At 41.5% G+C, this 19,901-nt stretch overlaps 4 protein-coding genes across 9 annotated transcripts in view; 3 read left to right on the top strand and 1 right to left on the bottom strand.

Moving 5' to 3' along the window:
• Window positions 1-34: 34 nt before the first annotated feature.
• szrd1 (SUZ RNA binding domain containing 1) lies at window positions 35-3,909 on the bottom strand. 2 transcript variants are annotated; one of them, XM_012826147.3, is made up of 4 exons: window positions 3,727-3,909; window positions 2,384-2,433; window positions 2,016-2,285; window positions 35-1,868 (listed from the first exon to the last, which is right to left on the bottom strand). In XM_012826147.3, the coding sequence occupies exons 1-4, from the start codon at window positions 3,775-3,777 to the stop codon at window positions 1,760-1,762; spliced, it is 480 nt and encodes a 159-aa protein (XP_012681601.1). In that variant the 5' UTR covers window positions 3,778-3,909; the 3' UTR covers window positions 35-1,759. The 2 variants fall into 2 exon arrangements, with proteins under 2 accessions (XP_012681601.1, XP_012681602.1); XM_012826148.3 differs by lacking the exon at window positions 3,727-3,909 and adding an exon at window positions 3,494-3,700.
• Window positions 3,910-3,933: 24 nt separating this feature from the next.
• Window positions 3,934-7,124, top strand: sult1st5 (sulfotransferase family 1, cytosolic sulfotransferase 5). Of its 3 annotated transcripts, none has more exons than XM_012826042.3 (9): window positions 3,934-4,066; window positions 4,227-4,362; window positions 4,587-4,887; window positions 5,050-5,178; window positions 5,278-5,375; window positions 5,579-5,705; window positions 5,802-5,896; window positions 5,993-6,173; window positions 6,258-7,124. In XM_012826042.3, exons 3-9 carry the CDS (start codon window positions 4,749-4,751, stop codon window positions 6,368-6,370), a joined length of 882 nt encoding a protein of 293 aa, XP_012681496.1. In that variant the 5' UTR covers window positions 3,934-4,066; window positions 4,227-4,362; window positions 4,587-4,748; the 3' UTR covers window positions 6,371-7,124. The 3 variants fall into 3 exon arrangements, with proteins under 3 accessions (XP_012681496.1, XP_031422207.1, XP_031422208.1); XM_031566347.2 differs by having other exon boundaries at window positions 4,740-4,887; XM_031566348.2 differs by lacking the exon at window positions 3,934-4,066 and having other exon boundaries at window positions 4,172-4,362; window positions 4,740-4,887.
• Window positions 7,125-14,857: 7,733 nt separating this feature from the next.
• tmem82 (transmembrane protein 82) lies at window positions 14,858-17,154 on the top strand. Of its 3 annotated transcripts, XM_042707649.1 has the most exons (7): window positions 14,858-14,876; window positions 14,972-15,065; window positions 15,213-15,285; window positions 15,628-15,811; window positions 15,919-16,336; window positions 16,418-16,602; window positions 16,698-17,154. In XM_042707649.1, the coding sequence occupies exons 2-7, from the start codon at window positions 14,981-14,983 to the stop codon at window positions 16,776-16,778; spliced, it is 1,026 nt and encodes a 341-aa protein (XP_042563583.1). In that variant the 5' UTR covers window positions 14,858-14,876; window positions 14,972-14,980; the 3' UTR covers window positions 16,779-17,154. The 3 variants fall into 3 exon arrangements, with proteins under 3 accessions (XP_042563583.1, XP_012681552.1, XP_031422211.1); XM_012826098.3 differs by having other exon boundaries at window positions 14,861-15,065; window positions 16,701-17,154; XM_031566351.2 differs by having other exon boundaries at window positions 14,861-15,065; window positions 16,421-16,602.
• A 2,281-nt stretch (window positions 17,155-19,435) lies between these two features.
• Window positions 19,436-19,901, top strand: part of spen (spen family transcriptional repressor) — a 32,615-nt gene continuing 32,149 nt past the window's right edge. Inside the window, exon 1 of the mRNA XM_031566352.2 lies at window positions 19,436-19,742. Within this exon, the coding sequence (XP_031422212.1) occupies window positions 19,660-19,742 (83 nt within the window). The 5' untranslated portion in view covers window positions 19,436-19,659. The remainder of the gene's footprint in view (window positions 19,743-19,901) is intronic.

The following is a 19,901-nucleotide window of genomic DNA, read 5'->3' on the forward strand; positions in this document are numbered from 1 at the left end:
AACACAACAAATGCATACATTTCAAGACACTGTATTTAAAAAAGAAATCTTTATTAAATGGCCATTTTCTTTATTATGTACAGGCAGATTTGTGTGTTTAATCAGCATGTGACTAACTCCCCTGGATAAAATTTCAATATAACTGGACATCTTAAAGTCTCTGCAAGACAAAACATAAATGAAGTCCTTTGATAAGGTCCTGGTAAGTTAAAGACAACCAACAAGAGGACTAAATAGATGGGTGAGAGAAATGGGGGGGGAAAGGCAGTAGATGTGGTATTGCAGAAAGTACAGCAATATTCTCATTTCAAATTGCACTGTGGAGCAGGATACAGCCTTGTTTGTGCATGTTTAGAGAGACTTAATACAGTCATCGAAAACCGTGCTGTCCACCAGTTTCAGGGGGAAATCCCTCTAGTCTTTGGAAAGGTTGACATCTCTTCTCATTTTGGCTTTCAATTCACTCAACAGGTGACGGGTTAATCATACTATCAAATATAACTTGATAGTGTGCCACTAATCCATGGGAAAATTCCCATGTTTTTTTCTTTTTTAATCCCCAAATTCCTTTTGGCTCGGTTGGAACACCTGAGTTCCTACATGAGTAAAGCACATCTGAGAGAATGCAGCTGACCGTAGATATGCGGAGGGAAGAACGTACAGAAATAGGTAAATCATTGCCCATACACCATTTTCTGCAAAAGTTTGGGATGACCAATATTTACAAGACATTTTTCATTTAGATTTTTCTATACATTTTAAAATTTCTGGATCTAAAAACCACTACCATTTCAAATCATACAAAACAAATGCAGAAAAGCTACTTAAAAACTGGTTATTCTGTTATTCCCACCATTAATTATTAATTTCACTTTGCAGTTTTCATTCATATAAATAAAAGTCAGGACAGGCTTACAGAAGATATAAGCCGAGGAAACAAAAAATAAAATAAAAGTAAGCTAACCGTAAACAATAGAATTTCAGCAACAGGTAAAAAAAAAAAAAAGAAAACCCAATTAAAAATGTATGGCAATTAGCAGACTTCCTACTCAATAACCAAAAACGTAAGTAACACAGTTATGCTGAGACAACATTGAAGGACACACATGAGCAGTAAAGAGGACTGACTGATTAACAAGAGTGCAACTGGTGGTGTTATTGCTGGGCGAGGCCGGGCATCCTGTGCCCTTCCTGATGTCAGTTTGATTCTACTTCTCTTACTTCTATCCTCACCCTTCCCTCGTTCTGTTCCTCTCAAATCATTCATAGTCTTTTCACACAGACCTGTCTGTGTCCAACGTCCATGTCATCTGCTGCAAAGGTTTCTCACGACTGTTCCGGTCATCGTTCCTTAAGCCACATGGCAATAAGGGAACGTTCCGGATCATTTCTTTCTTCAATCTATTTAAGTTTGGGCGGTGGTTGGGGCAGGCAGGCATACTCTGGGTACATCACAGTGAGTAGTGTCTATAAGGAGCAATGCCTTCATCACAGTGTACAATGGAGAGAAAAGAGGATAAATCCTCTCTGCTTCTCCAAAAAGTCTCTTCCCTTTCCACAACAGTGCGACCCCCCCCCCCCCCCCCCTAAAAAAAAAAAAGCCATGCGGGATGGTAAGAGACAACGCATTCCTACGTTACAGATAAATGTCAAATTCAGAAGATTCTCCATACAAAAAAAAATAAACCTCCCTCGAAGCTCCTGACCCCCATTCGTCCTCCTCCTCCTCCTTGAATCTCCTCAGCAAAGATTTGTATTCCTATCTACGCTGCCGAAAGCCCTGTGTACCGTCTGGGCCTGCTGGCTGGCGGACCACGTGATTGTTTGATCGGATGTCGTCTGACGGAGTGGTGTTTATTCTTGGTGATCTGATAGTTCAGAGAGGTCAGAGTGTGTGTTGTGTCAAAAAAGGTGCAGTGCTCAGGCAATAAAAATAGTTATTTATCCACCAAAATAGTTGTAATCAGTTAAAAAAAATTATAATTTACTAAAAATCTGCAATATCAAGCTGTTACCTGTCAGAATTAGGCCTTTCCTGTGGTGTGTCATCTGGAGTGGCGCTTCCCAGGATTCGCTTCCGAGCCTCGGCATACTCAGCTTCCCTCTGGGCTAAAGACTTCGGCTGTTGGGTTGGGCGCGTCTGCGTCACTGGAGACCCCAGGGATCCGTTGCTAGAGGGACGCTTGAGGATTCTTATCTGAGGTGGGGGAGCGGCTGGAAGGGAGTCATCTTGGATAACAATGCCTGTTTTCATTGGAGACCGCACAGAGTTCACACCTGACATCCTGGGGGGGGGGGGGGGTTGGAGAGACACAAATCAACATCACCTGTGTGCATTCTGACTGATCCATACAATCTGACAAGTTTGGTTGTCACAGCCTACCTCTCTTTTTGACTTATTCGTAGCTTCTCTTCCAGTCTTCTCTCCATTTCCTAAAATGAAAAACATTAATTGCATCAAGAGCTGCTATCCAGACTACAGGGCATGTTGACTACTCTAAATGGGACAGACGGGAACATGTGAGATCAAGAGGGTCTCAGTTTCAGAGTTATTTATACATCGCCAGCATATTTTGGAACTTATATCGTACAGGACTGAGAATAACTTGCCAATAACTCGTGAGAAATCATACTGAACCAATTGCGACATGATGATTTCACTAATATTAAGGCTATCCTGGCTAAAGTCTTTACAAATCTATCCAAGCCTGTCTTTCACATAAAGATGTTGTCCATATCCTTCAGCTGATGATGAAAAGCGATGCACTGTCCTGTCCCGTGGGCAGTCGAAGTAGGCGAACAAATCTAGCTAACATGACTAGCAGTGGTTAACTGTCTCAGAAATGTACCAGAGATCCAATTTAAGACACACCGACAGTTTGCTACTTTCACAGAATATTCTGGCCCTATAACCTAGATGTGAAACCTATCTAGTAAGAATGATTTCGAACGCGGTATGGCAAGCCATCTATAACAGCTTGCTTACTAGCTTATTGTTTTACTATCTGGAGTACCATGGGACATGGCTCTACGATATAAGTTAGTGTTGATTTCAGTCTTCGGACTGGTAGCTAACGTTAACTTAGCTAACTAGCCATGTTGACCTGTACCCTAGCCTTACTAAAACCAAGTTATGCTTGCTACAAGTGGCCTTTAAAGCTAGCTCAGATACTTGGCAGCATAAACCAGCAAAACATGTGTGGGATATATATTGGCAGAAAGAAACGCGATCTTACTTTCAGGCTAGTTTTAGATTAGTCTAACAAGACAACGTTAGCACGCTAACATAACTCCATAACAGAGAGGTAGCGTCAGGACTTGGTATCGCTAAGTTTGCTTGCTACAATTAGTTAGCTGGTGCGCTAGCTACATTGATTAGAACGATCGTATTTCACATAATGAGTATACATCAGATCACAGAAGACCACTCATTTATGGTGTCATTATCAAAAACCAAACATTATGACTGACACCTCCTCCTATCGTCCCATACCTCTAAAGAGTAAAAGTCTTAAAATAACTCTCCAACTCCATTCCCCTTTAAGTGGCGGCCTACTTCCGACCTCGCCGTGGTGTTACCCCTTTAGCAGTAGCATTTGGCTAGTTTATTTATAGCTAATAGACTAACCAGCTACTATGTATCCCGACAAACTGTCTCTGGACACACGTGCTACTCTATGTTGCCTTGTAACATTGTCCGTTAATCTTTTATGGTATCTCTCTTACCCCACTGTCTGCTGCCTCCTCCCAGCTTTCGGCAACCTCATCATCATCCATGATGCACTCTCTCCTCGTCAGAATGGGGTTCCCCCAACACCAGCAAATGAGCACTGTCTTCTTCTTCTTCTCGATGTTCTAGTAAAAAAGCGCAGTACTGGCACCTACTGTACTGGGTGTGAGAGTCAGCTAAATGCTCTTCAGCGATCGTAGCTCCAGTGTCACGTCTAGCTTCGTGTTTACGTCACTTTCAAAAGTTATCTTTCATTCATTCATTTTAAAGAAAGGGCCCTTGTTTCACGTTAATGTGTAACTTAAAATCAAATCACAAGATGACAACAACCAGGGGGTAAGTTAGCCTAGCAGTAAGCAAACGTATGAGCCACGTATTAAAATAAGGCAAAACCTGATGCACCTCACAATAACGTTTTTTTTTTTTTGTCTCATAACTGGAGCTTCTTCTGTAGTTGTTTGTTTAAAGCCTGCGGGTTAAATATTTCTTCAAACAGGCTAATTGGTGGTGCAACGAATACTGGCAATGTACTTTGAACACCACTAAAATGAGAGGACCACGTGAAATTCATAAAATCACACCAAGTCAACGAACCTCAACTTGTCGGGGTGGTTTCACACATACAATCTGAGGTAAGCTGATCGAGTGACTGATCCCACACAAATGACAGGCATAACAGAACGCTAGAGTATTCAATTGAGAGGGATAAAGAATGGTCATAGATCGAATTTACATAGCCTAACTTTGGGTGGGTTTGTCATCATGAGAGACTATTGCTAAAATGCTGTCCGATCCTCGGCAACGGAGATATAATCTTATTAATCAAAACAATTTTGTGTTTCCTACTTTCTTCCAGTAATCCAGAATATGCATTCAATGTTCTTGTCATATGTGTCACAAACCCAAGGCGGAAGTCTAGGAGTATGCTGATGCAAGTAATCCATTAAATTGGCTATGCGTCCTAGATATTTAAGTGGGTCCTTTACGTTTATCTGGGCTACAACAACAGGTAGACAAGATGGACTGGCAAAATCGTTGTCCACTGGTGGAAGTGCAGGGGATACCATTGTTAAAGCCAATAGTCACACACTGGGAAAGGGTTGAGAGATTCAAAGCAGAGCCTGGGGACCTGCTCATTGCCACATACCCTAAAGCAGGTGAGTGATGAAAAAATAAATTACATCAGAGTGAATTTTCATGAAGTTTGGATGGTTTGGCTACTGGCAACTGTGTTTGAGCTAAGGTGGACTGGGAAATGTAAGGTTGTAAAAATGGTTTGTGGTGGATAGTGAAAAATTACATTATGGTCTTTTCCATAGGAACAACATGGACACAGGAGATAGTTGACCTGGTTTTAAACCACAATGATTTTGAGAAGTGCAAACGTGCTCCAATTCATGAACGTATGCCTTTCCTTGAGATGACCTCCCCAAATCCTACACTGTCCGGTGAGTGAATTTGAGCCCTCAATAGTACATTTAGCTTCCATCTTTCTTCTGTGTAGCCTATGACTGACACAATGTCCTCACTACAATCTGATGATTAAGGTATAACCACATTAGAGGCAATGGACCCTCCTCGAGTTATCAAAACACATCTGCCTATCCAGCTTGTTCCCACAACATTCTGGGAGGCAGGTTGCAAGGTGAGAAATATACAGTCACATATATGATTCACATATGTATGTCACCTGTCAATTAATATTATTCCAGGCTAAATATTTTTTAATCTACATGTATATTTATGGACTTCTCCCACCTGTTTGTGGATTTTGCTTTTCTAATCACATCATGCCAATTACTCAAATCCAATCATAATTTGCTGTCTTTATCGGTTTTTATGTTTTAGGTTATATACATGGCACGTAATCCCAAAGACAATGCTGTGTCATATTTCCATTTTGACAGAATGAATCTTGTACAACCAGAACCAGGACCCTGGCACCAGTACTTAGAAAAGTTCATGAAAGGACAATGTGCGTATTCTTATCTATCTATGTCCATTGTTACACTGGTGGTTATGATTTCTGATCAGTAATTCAAGTCTTATATTTTTAAATTCTGCTTCATAGTGGGATGGGGTTCCTGGTATGATCATGTTAAAGGATACTGGAGAGAGAGAGAAAAGAAGAATATTCTTTACCTGTTTTTTGAAGACATGAAGGAGGTACGTTTTGACCCTGTATGCATTTACTGAGACATGATCTGTTTTTAGGTAGTTGGCTTTATGCTTATTTTCCTCTTAACTGTTTCTGCACACCAGAACCCTTACCAAGAGGTGGAGCGCATTGCTGATTTTCTTGGACAAAACTTGTCAAAAGCACTGATTGATGAGATAGTACAGAAGACAACATTTGTTGCCATGCGTGACAATCCTATGGCCAACTACTCATCGGTACCGGACACCATCTTTGATAGGCGAGCCTCAGTGTTCATGAGAAAAGGTGAAAGACGGGAGCGAGTTAGATGAAGGTTTAGTCAAGAAGGAGAGATTGTGTTCTGAACTTCATTCTCCTCTGTGTCCACAGGAGAGGTTGGCGACTGGCAAAACCATTTCAGCTCTGAACAAAACGCCATATTTGAGGAGCACTACAGAAGAATTATGGCAGATGATCCCATTCCCTTTCGTTTCTTGATTTGATCGAACCATTTAAGCCCTGGGGACTACCTCACAGAGTTTATTTTGTCTGATTGATAGTGTATTGATGTTATTTAAGACATGTTGATTAAACCAATTGTTTGCAATTGTCACAAGTTCTATAAGCTACCGGTATTTACATTCTACAACTCTTAATGCCACCAGCCTAAACAAATATTAAAGTAACAGTAGTAGTTGTTGTTGTTGTAGAAATAACTATATTATATGAATTAGAAAACTGAGCAACTCAGTTTTTACCAAATTCCATATTTATTTCAGTGGTGTCCTAACCATGGACTTTGTTTCAGTGAAGTATAGACATACCAAGCTTTAATTTTTGAAGGGCATTTAAAAAGAAAATTCTTATGAAATAAAACTTTTAGATTAACCTATAAATGCTGTACAGAAATGGGACTACTGATGCTCTGGAATGGACCTTGAGTTTTTGAGAGGTTCAGATAACCTTTTAATAAATTAGACAAGCACACCCAAACTGCAGAAGGAAATTGTCTTTACAGTCTTATTTTCAATTAATTATATGTAAATGAGTACCGATACTTAGTTTTGTCCCCAACAGCTATTTTGAATATAACTTACACAGCAATTTTTTAAATATGTAAAAGTTGACTGTTGGTCTTTTATACGTGTTGATTATGCATGTTTGGCACAAACTGGAAACCGAACTTGGAAGCAGAAAATAGCATTTGTGTTGATATTGATGATTATTAAAGATGAGCACATCTTCAATTAGAACAAACATTGCCTGATAATCTGAAATATTCTGTATTCTCTAGCCATATATAAATCAATTTGGTTGTACATTTAGTCGTCTCTTTGAGTATGAAAATACCTTGGTATTGTTGGTAATTTGGTAGTATCAAACATAACATACCATAATTGAAAGAAACATTACATTCTTATCATGGAAAAAATATGTGTGCCACAATTATTGGCACCCCTTCATTTAATGTTTTGTGCAGCCTCCCTTTGCCAAGATAACAGAGTCTTCTCCTATAATGCGTGATGAGGTTGGTGAACACATGGCACGGGATCTGAAACCATTCCTAAATACAGTATCTCTTCAGATTCCGAGGTCGACGCTTGTAGACTCTCCTCTTCAGCTCATCCCACAGATTTTCTATGGGGTTTAGGTTGGGGGACTGTGATGACCATAGCAAAACCTTTATTCCGCGGTCCGTGAACCATTTTTGTGTAGATTTTGAGGTGCGCTTCGGGTCATTATCCTGGTGGAAGGTCCAACCACGGCCCATTTTAAGCTTCCTGGCAGGGGCTGTTATGTTTTCATTTAATATCTGCATGATACCATATATCCTAACAAGTCCATGATACCATGTATCCTAACAAGATGTCCAGGGCCTTTAGCTCACAGTGGGTATGAGGTGCTTTTCTGTATGGCTATCTTTCTGTCTACGCCAAACCCACCTGTTGCCAAAAAGCTCTATTTCGGTCTCATCTGACCATATAACCCGGTCCCATTGAAAGTCCCAGTAACATTTGGCGAACTGTAGGCACTTTAGTTGGTTGTTGATTGACAGCAGAGGTTTTTTTCTGGCAACCCTCCCAAACAACTTGTGGGGATGTAGGTGGCGTCTGATGGTAGTTTTGGAGACTTTCTGACCCCAAGACTCAACTAACTTATGCAATTCTCCAGCTGTGATCCTTGGAGATTCTTTTGCCAGTCAAACCATCCTCCTCACGGTGCGTGGGGTCAATGTACACACACGTCCTCTTCCAGGCTGACTCTTAACATCTCCTGTCGCTTTAAACTTCTTAATTATTTCCATGATAAGTGGAAATTGGTATTTTCAACTATTTAGAGATTTTCTTATGTCCATTTCCTGATTTGTGCAGCTCAAGAACTTTTCGTCACACATGTTCACTGTGTAAGGAATACAAAGACACTTTGATATGACCAAGAGAGGAGGGGTGGTGAAAACACTTCCTTACACCTCCCTTAGGTCATTTCATATAACAGGAACTTCAACCAGAAACTTTTATATTTTAACCTAAGTCCAATTAAAAGCAACAAATACAAATTAATATAAGAATCATCTGATTATTGATTATTGTCAATCATTATTAACTCTGATCCTTAATTCTGATTTTCAACTCCTTCAGTAAACAGACGTACCTCAACGGTGCGTATATGAAAGAGAGGATGAGCAAGAATTATGTAAGATAGTTACATAAGTCAAGTTATCTTGAATGATTACCCTTCTGGCAACAACTGACTAAAAAGGTTGTCGTTTATGTTATGAGTGAAAATGTGAGGAACTATAATTGAGTTACGTTCTGCGGTTTTGACACCTGTCTATAAGGATTAGAGGGTGACTAGTTAGAGATTTTGTGAAATATGCATGTTTAAGCAACAATATGAGCTTCACTAGGCTACTTGCCATTTCTCTACAAAGGTTGGGAAAATAGGCATGTGTATAAAATGTAGGATTATTAGTTGAAGGCAAAAATGTGTTTGAATAAAATACTAAATGTAGAGTAAATACTAAATAGGCTATGTACGCACACAAGTATTCACATTTATCTACAACAGGTTCAAATATAGCCGCAAGCAACGTTCCTTGGGGTCCAAGATGAATGTGCAAACTGCCCCAAGTAGAGAGGGTTGAGTGATTTGACTGCTTGAACATGTAAAAGAGGACCATTTGAATTAGGTAAATGTTACGTTAGGATTTAAAATCAATTCACAAAATTATTTTTAAAGAGCAAACCATGTGAGAGGAGCACAGGGAAACATGTTCTAGCTTGTTGTATCAACATCGTATGGATGATTTGTTTGAAATTGGGTGGCTTCGTAGCTTCTAAAGCTAAGCGACACTGCTTCTGTCATTATGAATGCTGTTGTACTTTTTAGTTCAGGAATAAAAGTACTCGTAGGCTGATTCGTGTTGAACACCTTGCATGTAACGTTTAATAACTACGGCCCCAAGACACAGATATCGCGATCACACATCACTCATAAGGTTGCCAGGTACAAACATAATCCCCGACTAACAGACCACTTCTACAATATACTACATCCTCCTTTTCCAAGTAAGATAGTCCCCTTTGACTGAATAACTGGACCTCAAAACAATTTCAGTAAATTACATTGGTCCCTAATAACCATACTTTTTTATGCATACAATATGACCTTAGAAACACAAACTGATTTGCATAACACTCATATCTGTTTTAACTAATATTATTCGGTTAACTAACATTAACTTGAACTTAACCCATCAGCAGGTCACAATCATCAGCATTAGCTCATCTCAAAGTCATTGTACTTTGAAGGAGGTTTTATCTGTCTCCCACTTCTGGTGCTTCGAATAGGAGTTGATGGAGAACCTGTGCTCTCTTCACAGGCAGGTGCACTCTGGTCTTGCTGTGGGCTGGGAGGTGGTTCTGAGTCCTCCGTTGGTAAGGCTTCTGGCTGTTCAAATAGCTCATACTCACCATCTCTCTGCAGACTTGGGTGGATTCTCCTTAGATGCCGCCTGTTTCTCCTGAAAGTGACACCACTGGGGGTTTGCACATCATATGCACGCGGCTCCCCTCTTTTGCTTATGACTGTTGCTGGTTCCCATCCACGTCGTGTTGTCATATGAACTGTGGTACCAGGAGTGAACTCAGGCAGAGGTTTTGAGTTGGAGTTATAATAGTGTTCCTGTCTTGCTTGCAAATGTTTAAGCTTTGAATGAAATCCTTCTGGAATAGCGGGTTGTAGCACAGCTGTAGCAATTAGCAAGGTACTTCGTAACACTCTTCCCATCAGTACTTGTGCTGGGGAGAACTCTGTCCCAGTCACTGGTGTGTTTCTGAGTGACAGGAGAGCTAAGTGTGGATCTGTACTTGTTTGTGTTGCCTTTTTAAGTGCATGCTTTACTGTCTTTACCATCCTCTCTGCAAGGCCATTTGATTGCGGATATCCTGGACTGGAGTGGACGAGCTTTATGCCCCATGAAGCTGCAAACTGTCGCATGTCACAACTTGCAAAAGGAACATGGTCGCTTACCAGCTCTTTAGGAATTCCATGCCTAGCAAAGACCGCTTTCATCTTGCGTATGACCGTATGTGCAGTCTTGTCAGGAAGATGGAGCACTTCTGGGTATTTTGACAAAGAATCCACAATTATAAGGTATGACTGTCCATGGAGCTCAAAAATGTCTGCCCCAATCTTCAGCCACGGCAGCTCAGGGACCTCATGTGGGATAAGAGGCTCTTTTTGATTTTGTGGCTGAAGCTGTTGACATGGAGCACAGCTTTCCACCATGTGCTCAATGTCATGTGTCATCCCTGGCCAGTACATCACCTTCCTGGCCTGTGCTTTCATCCTCTGTATACCTTGATGTGCAAGGTGCAGTCTGTCAAGCATCATCTGCCTCGCACTCTGTGGAATCACAATCTTATCACCAGTCATCAGTATTTCATCTCTGATGCTGATGGCAGTTTGCATAGGCCAGTACTGGTAGAGGTTAGTGGCGATGCTGCTTCGCCTATTGGGCCAACCATTGTGGTGCATTGCGACTACCTGCTGCAACACGTTATCTGCGGCTGTGGCATGCTTCAGTGTCTTGAGAGTGTCAGCGTCCATTGCAGCTGTGGCCTCCATTGCGTGAACTACTCTCTCTTCAAACAGATCCTCCTTTACCTCTTCATTGTAGCCCTCAAGAAAGGCACGAGACAGGGCATCAGCGACATGCATGTCCTTGCCAGCAGTGTATACTATATTCAGATCATAGCGTTGGAGCTGCAATAACATGCGCTGTAGGCGTGCTGGTGCTTTGCTTAGATGTTTCCTGAAAATTATTTCCAGCGGTTTGTGATCTGATTGGACTGTCACTGTGTTGCCATAAACATATTGGTGAAAGCGTTTTGTTGCAAAAGCTATCGCCAACAGCTCCTTCTCAATCTGAGCATAATTTCTCTCAGATTCGGTAAGTGCACGTGAAGCATAAGACAGTGGACTACCCTCTTGAAGACAAGCACCCAGTCCATCTTTAGATGCGTCACATTGTATAGTGAGAGGCTTGGACTGATCATAAAATTTGAGCACAGGGGCTTGTGTTAGGGTGGATTTCAGCCTGTTCAGTGCAGCTCTGTGTTCATGACTCCAGTGCCATGCAGCTTCTTTTCTCAGCAACTGTCGGAGTGGAGCAGTTATTGTGGCTTCATTTGGAATGTACTGGGACAGATATCTTGTCATTCCCAGCAGCCTTTGCAGCCCTTTCCTGTCCTCAGGCTCTGGCATGTTCTTGATGGCCAGCACCTTGGATTCATCAGGCTTCACTCCTTTGGACGTGACAACATGCCCCATGTACCTGACTGTGTCCACTTTGTATTGAATCTTCTCCTTATTAAACTTCACGTTGGCTCTTTGTGCAGTATCCATAACTTTTTGAAGGATGGCGTCATGCTCTTCGTCAGACGCAGCGGCGATGATCATATCGTCTGCAATGATGTGCACGCCATCAATATTTCCAAACGTCTCACAATTCTTTTGCTGAAAAACTTCACTGGCAAATTTCACGCCAAAAGGAAGCCTCTTAAAGCGAAACCTGCCCCAGGGTGTGCTAAATGTGCACAACATAGATGAGGATTCATCCAGCCTTACTTGCCAGTAGCCGTCCTTCTCATCTAAAATTGTGAAGATGGACTTCCCGGACAACCTGCACAGGACCTCTTCTGGGGTGGGTATGGAGTAGTGCTGCCTCTTAATGGCTTCGTTTAGATCACGAGGGTCCAAACACACCCTCAGAGACCCGTTCTTCTTCTCTGTGATGACGAGGCTATTAACCCACTCCGTCGGCTCAGTCACAGGTTCTATGACTTCTTTGTCAACGAGCTCTTGCAGTGTAGTTTTCAATCTGTCCATGACAGCGATGGGAATTTTCCTGCAGCCGTGTACTACCGGGGTCACATTGGGGTCAATGTGAATGTGATGTATCCCTGGAAACTGTCCCAGACCACTGAAGACGGATGGATAGGCTTCCACCAACTCCTCTTTCGTGGCTGGTGCCTTCACTCTGATCATGTCCACTCTTTTTACCAGCTGTAGTTTCTCGCACGCTTCTCTGCCAAGTATTGGAGTGGAGGAGTGCTTTGTCACAAAGAACTGCAGACCTGACTTGCTCTTGGTGGTTTCACATATAAAACTCACTGTGCCTTCTGGTGCCAGGCGTGCTCCTCCATATGCAACGAGAACTACTGGGGTGGGCTTCAGCTGATTAGGGCCTGGGATCTTTTTGAAAATGTTCATAGGCAGTACATTTGCATCTGCCCCAGTGTCCAGTTTAAACTTAACAGCAATGTCTCTGATATTGGCTGTGGTGTACCATGCTCTGTCAGCTTGTTGAGCTGTGTGGCCTAATTCAGCACAGGACACAGTGCCTATGAAAAGAGACTCGACTTCTCTTTCCAACTGATTGACCCTTTTCACAGAGTCTAGCCTGTCTTGTGATGAAGTGCACACTTTGGCGAAGTGATTTTGCTTGCTGCATTTGTGGCATACAGCTCCATAAGCTGGACACTGTCGTGGCTTGTGTGTCCCACCACATTTTCTACATGCATTTGCATTAAATGTTTGTGCTCTATCTGGTGGCCTTTGCTTTCTCTTTTTGCTAAGTTTATATTTCTCTGAACCAACTGCCATCTTGCTTAGTGCCTGCACTGATGCTTCTGTTTGCGTTGTTCCCATGACACGCATTTGAGACTTAGCAGCTTCTGCAGCTCTGCAAATATCAACAGCTTTATCTAGAGTCAAGCCTGTTTCTCTTAGTAGTCTCTCTTTCATGCGAGCATTTGGCACACTAAACACAAGTTTGTCTCTTATCATATCTTCTTCACCCACACCAAACTCACAGTTCTTGCATTTCTGACGAAGTTCAGTCACAAACTTGTCGACAGCGAGTCCTTCAGGCATGGAATAAGACCAAAACTGGTGGCGTTCAAAGACAATATTTTTCTTAGGTGTGCAGTACGACCTGAATGCATCCATAATCTCGTCCAGCGTCGGTTCATCATCGCCGGCTGTTTCAACGTTGAGGGTGTTGTACACCTCAAGTGCATCCTCTCCGACGGTGTGCAACATGATAGCAGTCTTCACCGGTTCATCCTTCTCGTCCGCACCTGTAGCCGTCATATAGAGCTTAAAACGCTGCTCCCAGCGTCGCCAATTTTCGCTTAAATTGCCGGTGAGCACGAGCGGTGCAGGGGGCTTGAACTGGTCCATGCTTAGCTGCTAGCTTTCTACGAGATTCAACAGGCGTGAACTGCTAGCTACTTATTTAGTTATTATAACGCGGGTAATACTTTCCTTTTCTCAACCACAGGGTTACAGCTTAGTGCAGCATTCACTCGTGGAAGAAGAAAAATCCTTTTCTGACACCATGTTGTACTTTTTAGTTCAGGAATAAAAGTACTCGTAGGCTGATTCGTGTTGAACACCTTGCATGTAACGTTTAATAACTACGGCCCCAAGACACAGATATCGCGATCACACATCACTCATAAGGTTGCCAGGTACAAACATAATCCCCGACTAACAGACCACTTCTACAATATACTACAAATGCCCTTTCATTAAAATTGGCCATTCACATGTAGGCCTACAGGCTGCTGAATTTGTATCGGCTGTTAGACGCCATTCTGTCGAGCAGGCCAAATGAAACTGAAGTGGAATGTCACGAAATTTAGCATGCATCTAAAGAATGTAGCCAAGTAGGCCTATAGGCATACCTAATTTCAAAACTAAAGCTATGAGACATAGGTGAAATAGCTATAGCTCAACTATTCTTGAGATATTGAAATTTGTCAGTTGCAGCGGCCCATATGAACAAAATTCACAGAATGTGGTATGTATCCAAAAAATATGGTACAAATTTCGTGAACTTTGAACCTTTACATCACAAGATATTGAATGAAGCGGTAGATTTCTGCATTAAATATTATTCACTAGGTGCTATTCCACAAATTAATAATAATGAGCTGGGGTAATGCACCTCCTAGAGGCCAACTTGCCATAAAAGGTTTTGACGAAACGGTTGTTAAGTCGAGTTATTGACAAAAAAGTGATAGGACGAAGGGACACACCCACTTAGGGACACAAACTTTTTCGTATAGCCCCACAGTCTTTGCCAAGTTTCATGTGGATGGGTGAAGTCTGAGTATATGGTATTATAGGCCAAAAATGGGTCAAAACAAAACAAAAAAACGAAAATAAACTTACACATAGCCTTTATGACTACCCTGTAGTGCAAACACTCGACATGATAATTCAAGAGACCTTAAACAGCACCTATTCTCCGCGGATCAAAATTACGTATTATGCAGTTATAGCCTATAAATTGGTAATTGTTAGCCCATTGCGGTAACAGGTGCTGGACATGAACTATTATTTATTTGTTTTAACGTTGGTGGTGGTTCATAAAATTATTGCCACATATAGGCATTGACCTTTGAAACCCTTCAATGCAGCGGTAACCGAAAGCAAGTGAGACAAGTGGTTGGAATAGGCAACGTGGATAGCTCAAGTTTTATTTGAGATATCCTTAATTCTTTTATAAACCAGGTGTTTTTTTTTTACAGAACGGCGGGATGCTGTCCTTTCTTACCTCTTTAATTCCGTCACTACCGAGTTGGTTACTATTTGAAATAAGTCCTGTCGATAGTTTTCTGCAAGGTGAGACGTCAACATTTTCTGCGTTTTTTAACTGCAGTATTAATCCTGTTGCCTATTTCTCAGTTTTGATGCTTTTCTATATAGGCTATAGTCTAGTCTATCAGATGGCCTTATGGTAAAATGCTTGTATTTTCGCATTTAAAACAGGAATTGTTGGTGCATGCGGGATCTCAGTGCTTTGCAGTCTATTGAGAATTCACGTATTCATTGAGACAGACAGGTGAGAACAATGTTTTGATGGTCATTGTGGTATGTCTGGTTACCGGGATAGTATGTAAGTCACTTATTAAAAATCCACAGTGCCTTGTAAATTCAGCCTTTGTTTTGATCATACTGATACAGATTTAGGTGCTTTTTGCCATTGGCTTACATCAACTGAAGTTAACCTTTCACCCAGATAAGGTCACATTCATGCCTGTGACAAGTCATAGCTGTGTTTAATCAGACAAATATAATATAGGCCTATACAGAGAAAATCGAAAAAGGTTAAGTCATAGGCCTCAATACATTATGGATAGTTTTGACTTTTCTTAACTGATTTATTTTGTCCAAATCTTTTAAGGATTGAAAATGATAAAGATGATGAAAGGAAATCCAAACAAAGGACTAACCACAGAATATGGCCTGAAGCATTCCAGTTTTGGTTCCTCACCGGGATCCTGGCTGTTGTGGGGTCACGAGTTGCATCACTGGTTGTTCTTGAATTCTCACTTAGAGCAATTTCAGCACGAGTCACCTCTGGACCAGTAAGATTGTTGTTGATTTCTACATGCAATAAAATGCATGTTGCTTGTTATTATATTTATATATTATATTTGATATGTTTAAAGTCATTCTTCCTCTTTCTCTACAGAATTCCAACAAGTGTTACACGGAGAAGTTACTTGTTCAGTGTCAGTTCTCTATGGGCTGTGCACTAAGCTGCAGTCTTCATTTCCTCCACAAGGAGGCCCCCCATCGCTGGTTGAGTCTTCTGCTTGCCTCTGCACTGAGTTGGTTCCTGGCCAGTCAGTGTTCCCGGCTACATCAACATGTGAAGGCACTATTCCATTTGCACAGCTCACAGCGCTACTGTGGCATCTGTATTGGACTCTTAACCTCAGGATGCTCCATCCTACCCTATTTGTGCTGTCTTCTTATTCTAACTTTCGCTGTGGCTGGAATCGCTGCTTTAACTTCCATCAATCAGCAGTTTTTATCAGTCACAGAGGCTCTTCGATTCTGGACACCGTTAACAATCTGCTATACACTGCTTGTGGTATATATGCAAGGTGAGTAAAATCAAAAGAAATGGGAGGGGTGGTGGTGGGATTTAGAAAACAGTAAGACGATTTACATTCTATATTCTACAGAAGATCAGCAACGGCAGCCCAGTAGTCAAACAGCTCTTCAAACAGTGGTGGTCCGACTCGGAGGCCTTATGGTACTGATGCTGACAGTAGGGCAATGGGCAGATATGTTCCATGTCCTTGTGTGCTTCCTGGGAGAAGCAGCTTGTCTAATTCCTACTGGAGACTTATTGAATGCCAAAGAAAATGTAAGCATGGCCCGTGAGCTTTTTCTCTCTTTCTTCCCCCATGTCCCTAAATTAAAGAATACATCATTATATATTAAACTAACACTATCTTTTAGCAGGGTACACCAGAAGTTCACAGAAACGAAGCACAGAGAAGAGACCACAGGAGGCATTTAAAAGACAACAAACATGAGTAATGGGGAACATTCACATAGCGGACTGCTGTTGAGTGCCTGTTTTTTCTCATTTCTTGTCATCACTCATATTTTTGTTATCATATTTATATTTACATAATGACCAGATAGTGAAGAAGATTGGAAATTAAGGGTAAAAACTATGTAATTGGCAGTAGTCTGTAAGTCAACAAAAGGCAGTTGACATGTGTTGCAATGTTTCAGACACAAAAGCCACTGATAATTGAAATCATTTTTTACATTTTCAATAAAGTTCATGAAAATAGATGTCATGATACCCACTTTCACTTTGATGTAGGCTATGACTTGAATGTATAGTAGGCCTATCACATTTTACAGGAGGGTCGAGCTTTGTTGGAATAAATAAATGTAACACTCATGTTGCTGGCTAACATAGCTAGATTTTCCTGATTCTTTGAAGTGAATGGTTTCCATTGTTGTGCACCTCTACACTGCTTTCCCCAATAAAGGCTACCAATTTAGCCTGGGCTCCTAGATACTTTTAATTAACATGTATCTTAAATAAAAACGACAGATACATAATAATAATTTAAAAAACAGTTGCCCTTGTGTCTTGCATAGTACTATCCTGCCGCTTCGAATAGCTACGATGGAACTAGTGACTCGAGATCTCATTATTTTAACCATATGCAAACTTCTTCAATGGCTTTCCTAGAAACGTTAAAACCTGCGGTCAGAGAATTGCTTATAGGGATGAGATGCTCGACACTGACGTGATGGAGATAATTTCCAAACACTGTTAATGACTTAAGAATATAATAATCAAGTGCTTTGTATTAATATATTCCTTGTATGAATCATGTGCTTATGAAAGCAGGAACATGGCTTTTCTGCGTGTGTGTAACTAAGATTATTAGGTGCCACTTAGTCTGCATATGTACAAGAGCATGTTTAGACCAGAAGTGATAAGAAGGGTCGAACTGTGCTTCTTCCGACCTTGCAAAACTTCCATCCTTGCCTCGGACGTGAGAAATCCACCACGTGATTATCCCTGCTGAACGCTCAACTTCTGTCTATATAAACCTTGTGCGATGTGTTTATCATTGCTTCACTTTCAGCCTTGTGCTGGGAGTGAGCCCGATTGCAATTGTTGTCTGTCTAATAAATATACTTATATGCAGCTCCGGAGTCCTGAGGTAACTAGGGTGAATTTTCACCTATCAGACGTTCGATACAATTGCTTCAAACGTTTCAGTGTTATAGAAATCCTCGCTTTGGCCACCCATAATTGTTACTGTGTTAACAAAAAGAGTAACTTCTGCGCAACGTGCTCTGGTCATTCAAGCTAGACTCAGGCTCGTTCTCAAATCTTAATCAGGCTGACTCTCGGGCATCACAAAATGGCCGAAACGTTGAAATAGTTTATTTTGGACGGTCAAGAAGACAAAATGGCGTCTAACTGAATTATTGGCAACAAACAACCCGCTTTGATGGCTATGTAGAAACACACTAACTGGGGAAGAACTTTACTCGGAAAACCTAAAGAACCTTAAGAATGCACTGCGATAAGTCATCCGTTTGTTCTCTGGCTCGATGAATCCTTCGAATTATAGATCCTCAACATTAAGACATGGGATTTATATGAAGAAATGTCAAGTCATAACAGTTTACTCCCAACGAATACCACTCGAAAGCCTGGAGCACGCTTGTGATGTTTTATCTCGACATAGTTATGCAAAATAATTCCATTAAAGAATGATACGGCAATATCCCGGTCCAAATGTACTTGCTGCTGCAATAGCCTTATCATCTCCTTTAGGATTCGCGTCAGACTTAGGTTGCAGACAACAATGTGAATTTGGTCAGAAGCGTGTAATTCCAAACCCGCACAGCATGGACCAAAATACTATGTATCTTTGGGACGTAAACCTTTATCGGAATGATGCCACCATATAAGAGTCCTGCATCGCTCATGGCCTTCCTACTCCCAGACATTTCTTGAACAGAACCAAATATCACAATCGGTCTACGTCAAATGTCTTTGTGGGCGTTTCTTGCGCATGCGTTTTGGATCCACTGCGGTCCCACTTTGCCGCATGTTAACGCGTGCGTGGTCTACATACAGAGAGAGAAAGAATGACACCATTTCATTGGGAATCAACTGTAAAGGATGCCTTGCCGAGGCGTGCAATACAGGCCGTCATAAACCCCAAATCCTACGTGATCAAAACATTGTATTGTGTGACACCCCACACACATTTTCTAATTTCATAGGCTATTCTGTTGTGGTTTATCAGCTTTGGACAAAATGTCCTTTTTGTAGAGAAGGTTCTGGTCCGGCTGATAGTCCAACCTTACCTCAGGTTCATATATATTTTCCGAAGCCTAAAAAGCTTTCATCTGTGTAGCATTAGAAACACTTAGACACTGTGCATTTTGTCCCTATGAATAAAGTTGGTTCTCTAATCTAATGTTTTTATCAGGATTGTGGGTGAGTCTGCAGATGTGAACAATTAGGTGGCGTGTAGCTGGCCATCTAGTGTCTGCCTGCATCAAATACGATAAGAACCAGACTTTAATTTTAGCTTAGTTCGGCGAAAATGTTCGAAGGTATCATGGCAAACAGCACGATACACGCGTCATCACTTCCTCGGAGATCGAGGCAAAGCAAAGGTCGCGTGAATCAGGAACGCGCCTGGTCACGCGAATTGGAGCGCGTTCTTGACAGCGCGCGCTCTCCTAGACAGCAGAGAATCATACACATCGTCCAGGAGCAAGTCCAATGGTGGGATCCAGTCGCAGTTAACTGTCGATGATTCACTCACAGTATATCGCAGCGCTTGGATTGCAACGTACACAATCACTTGGTCTGGATTAAAACATATACAGTTATCTGTATGATCGGGGGACAAGATTTCGCAGTATGGTCCGGGAAACCAGACACTTATGGGTGGGGAATTTACCAGAAAATGTACGAGAGGAGAAGATTATTGAACACTTCAAACGGTGAGTTTGCAACCTAACGTTTACACCAAATCTGAGGGAATAACAAGTCAGCAGTTTCTGCATGCCTGTAACGATTACCTATACGTTAGTTATAACATGAACTACGCATAGTTAGCCAGTTAGGTAACGTAAGCTAGCAAGATAGCCATCTAGCTTGCT

The sequence above is a fragment of the Clupea harengus genome, chromosome 4 (assembly GCF_900700415.2).
Source record: "Clupea harengus chromosome 4, Ch_v2.0.2, whole genome shotgun sequence".
Classification (NCBI taxonomy): domain Eukaryota; kingdom Metazoa; phylum Chordata; class Actinopteri; order Clupeiformes; family Clupeidae; genus Clupea; species Clupea harengus.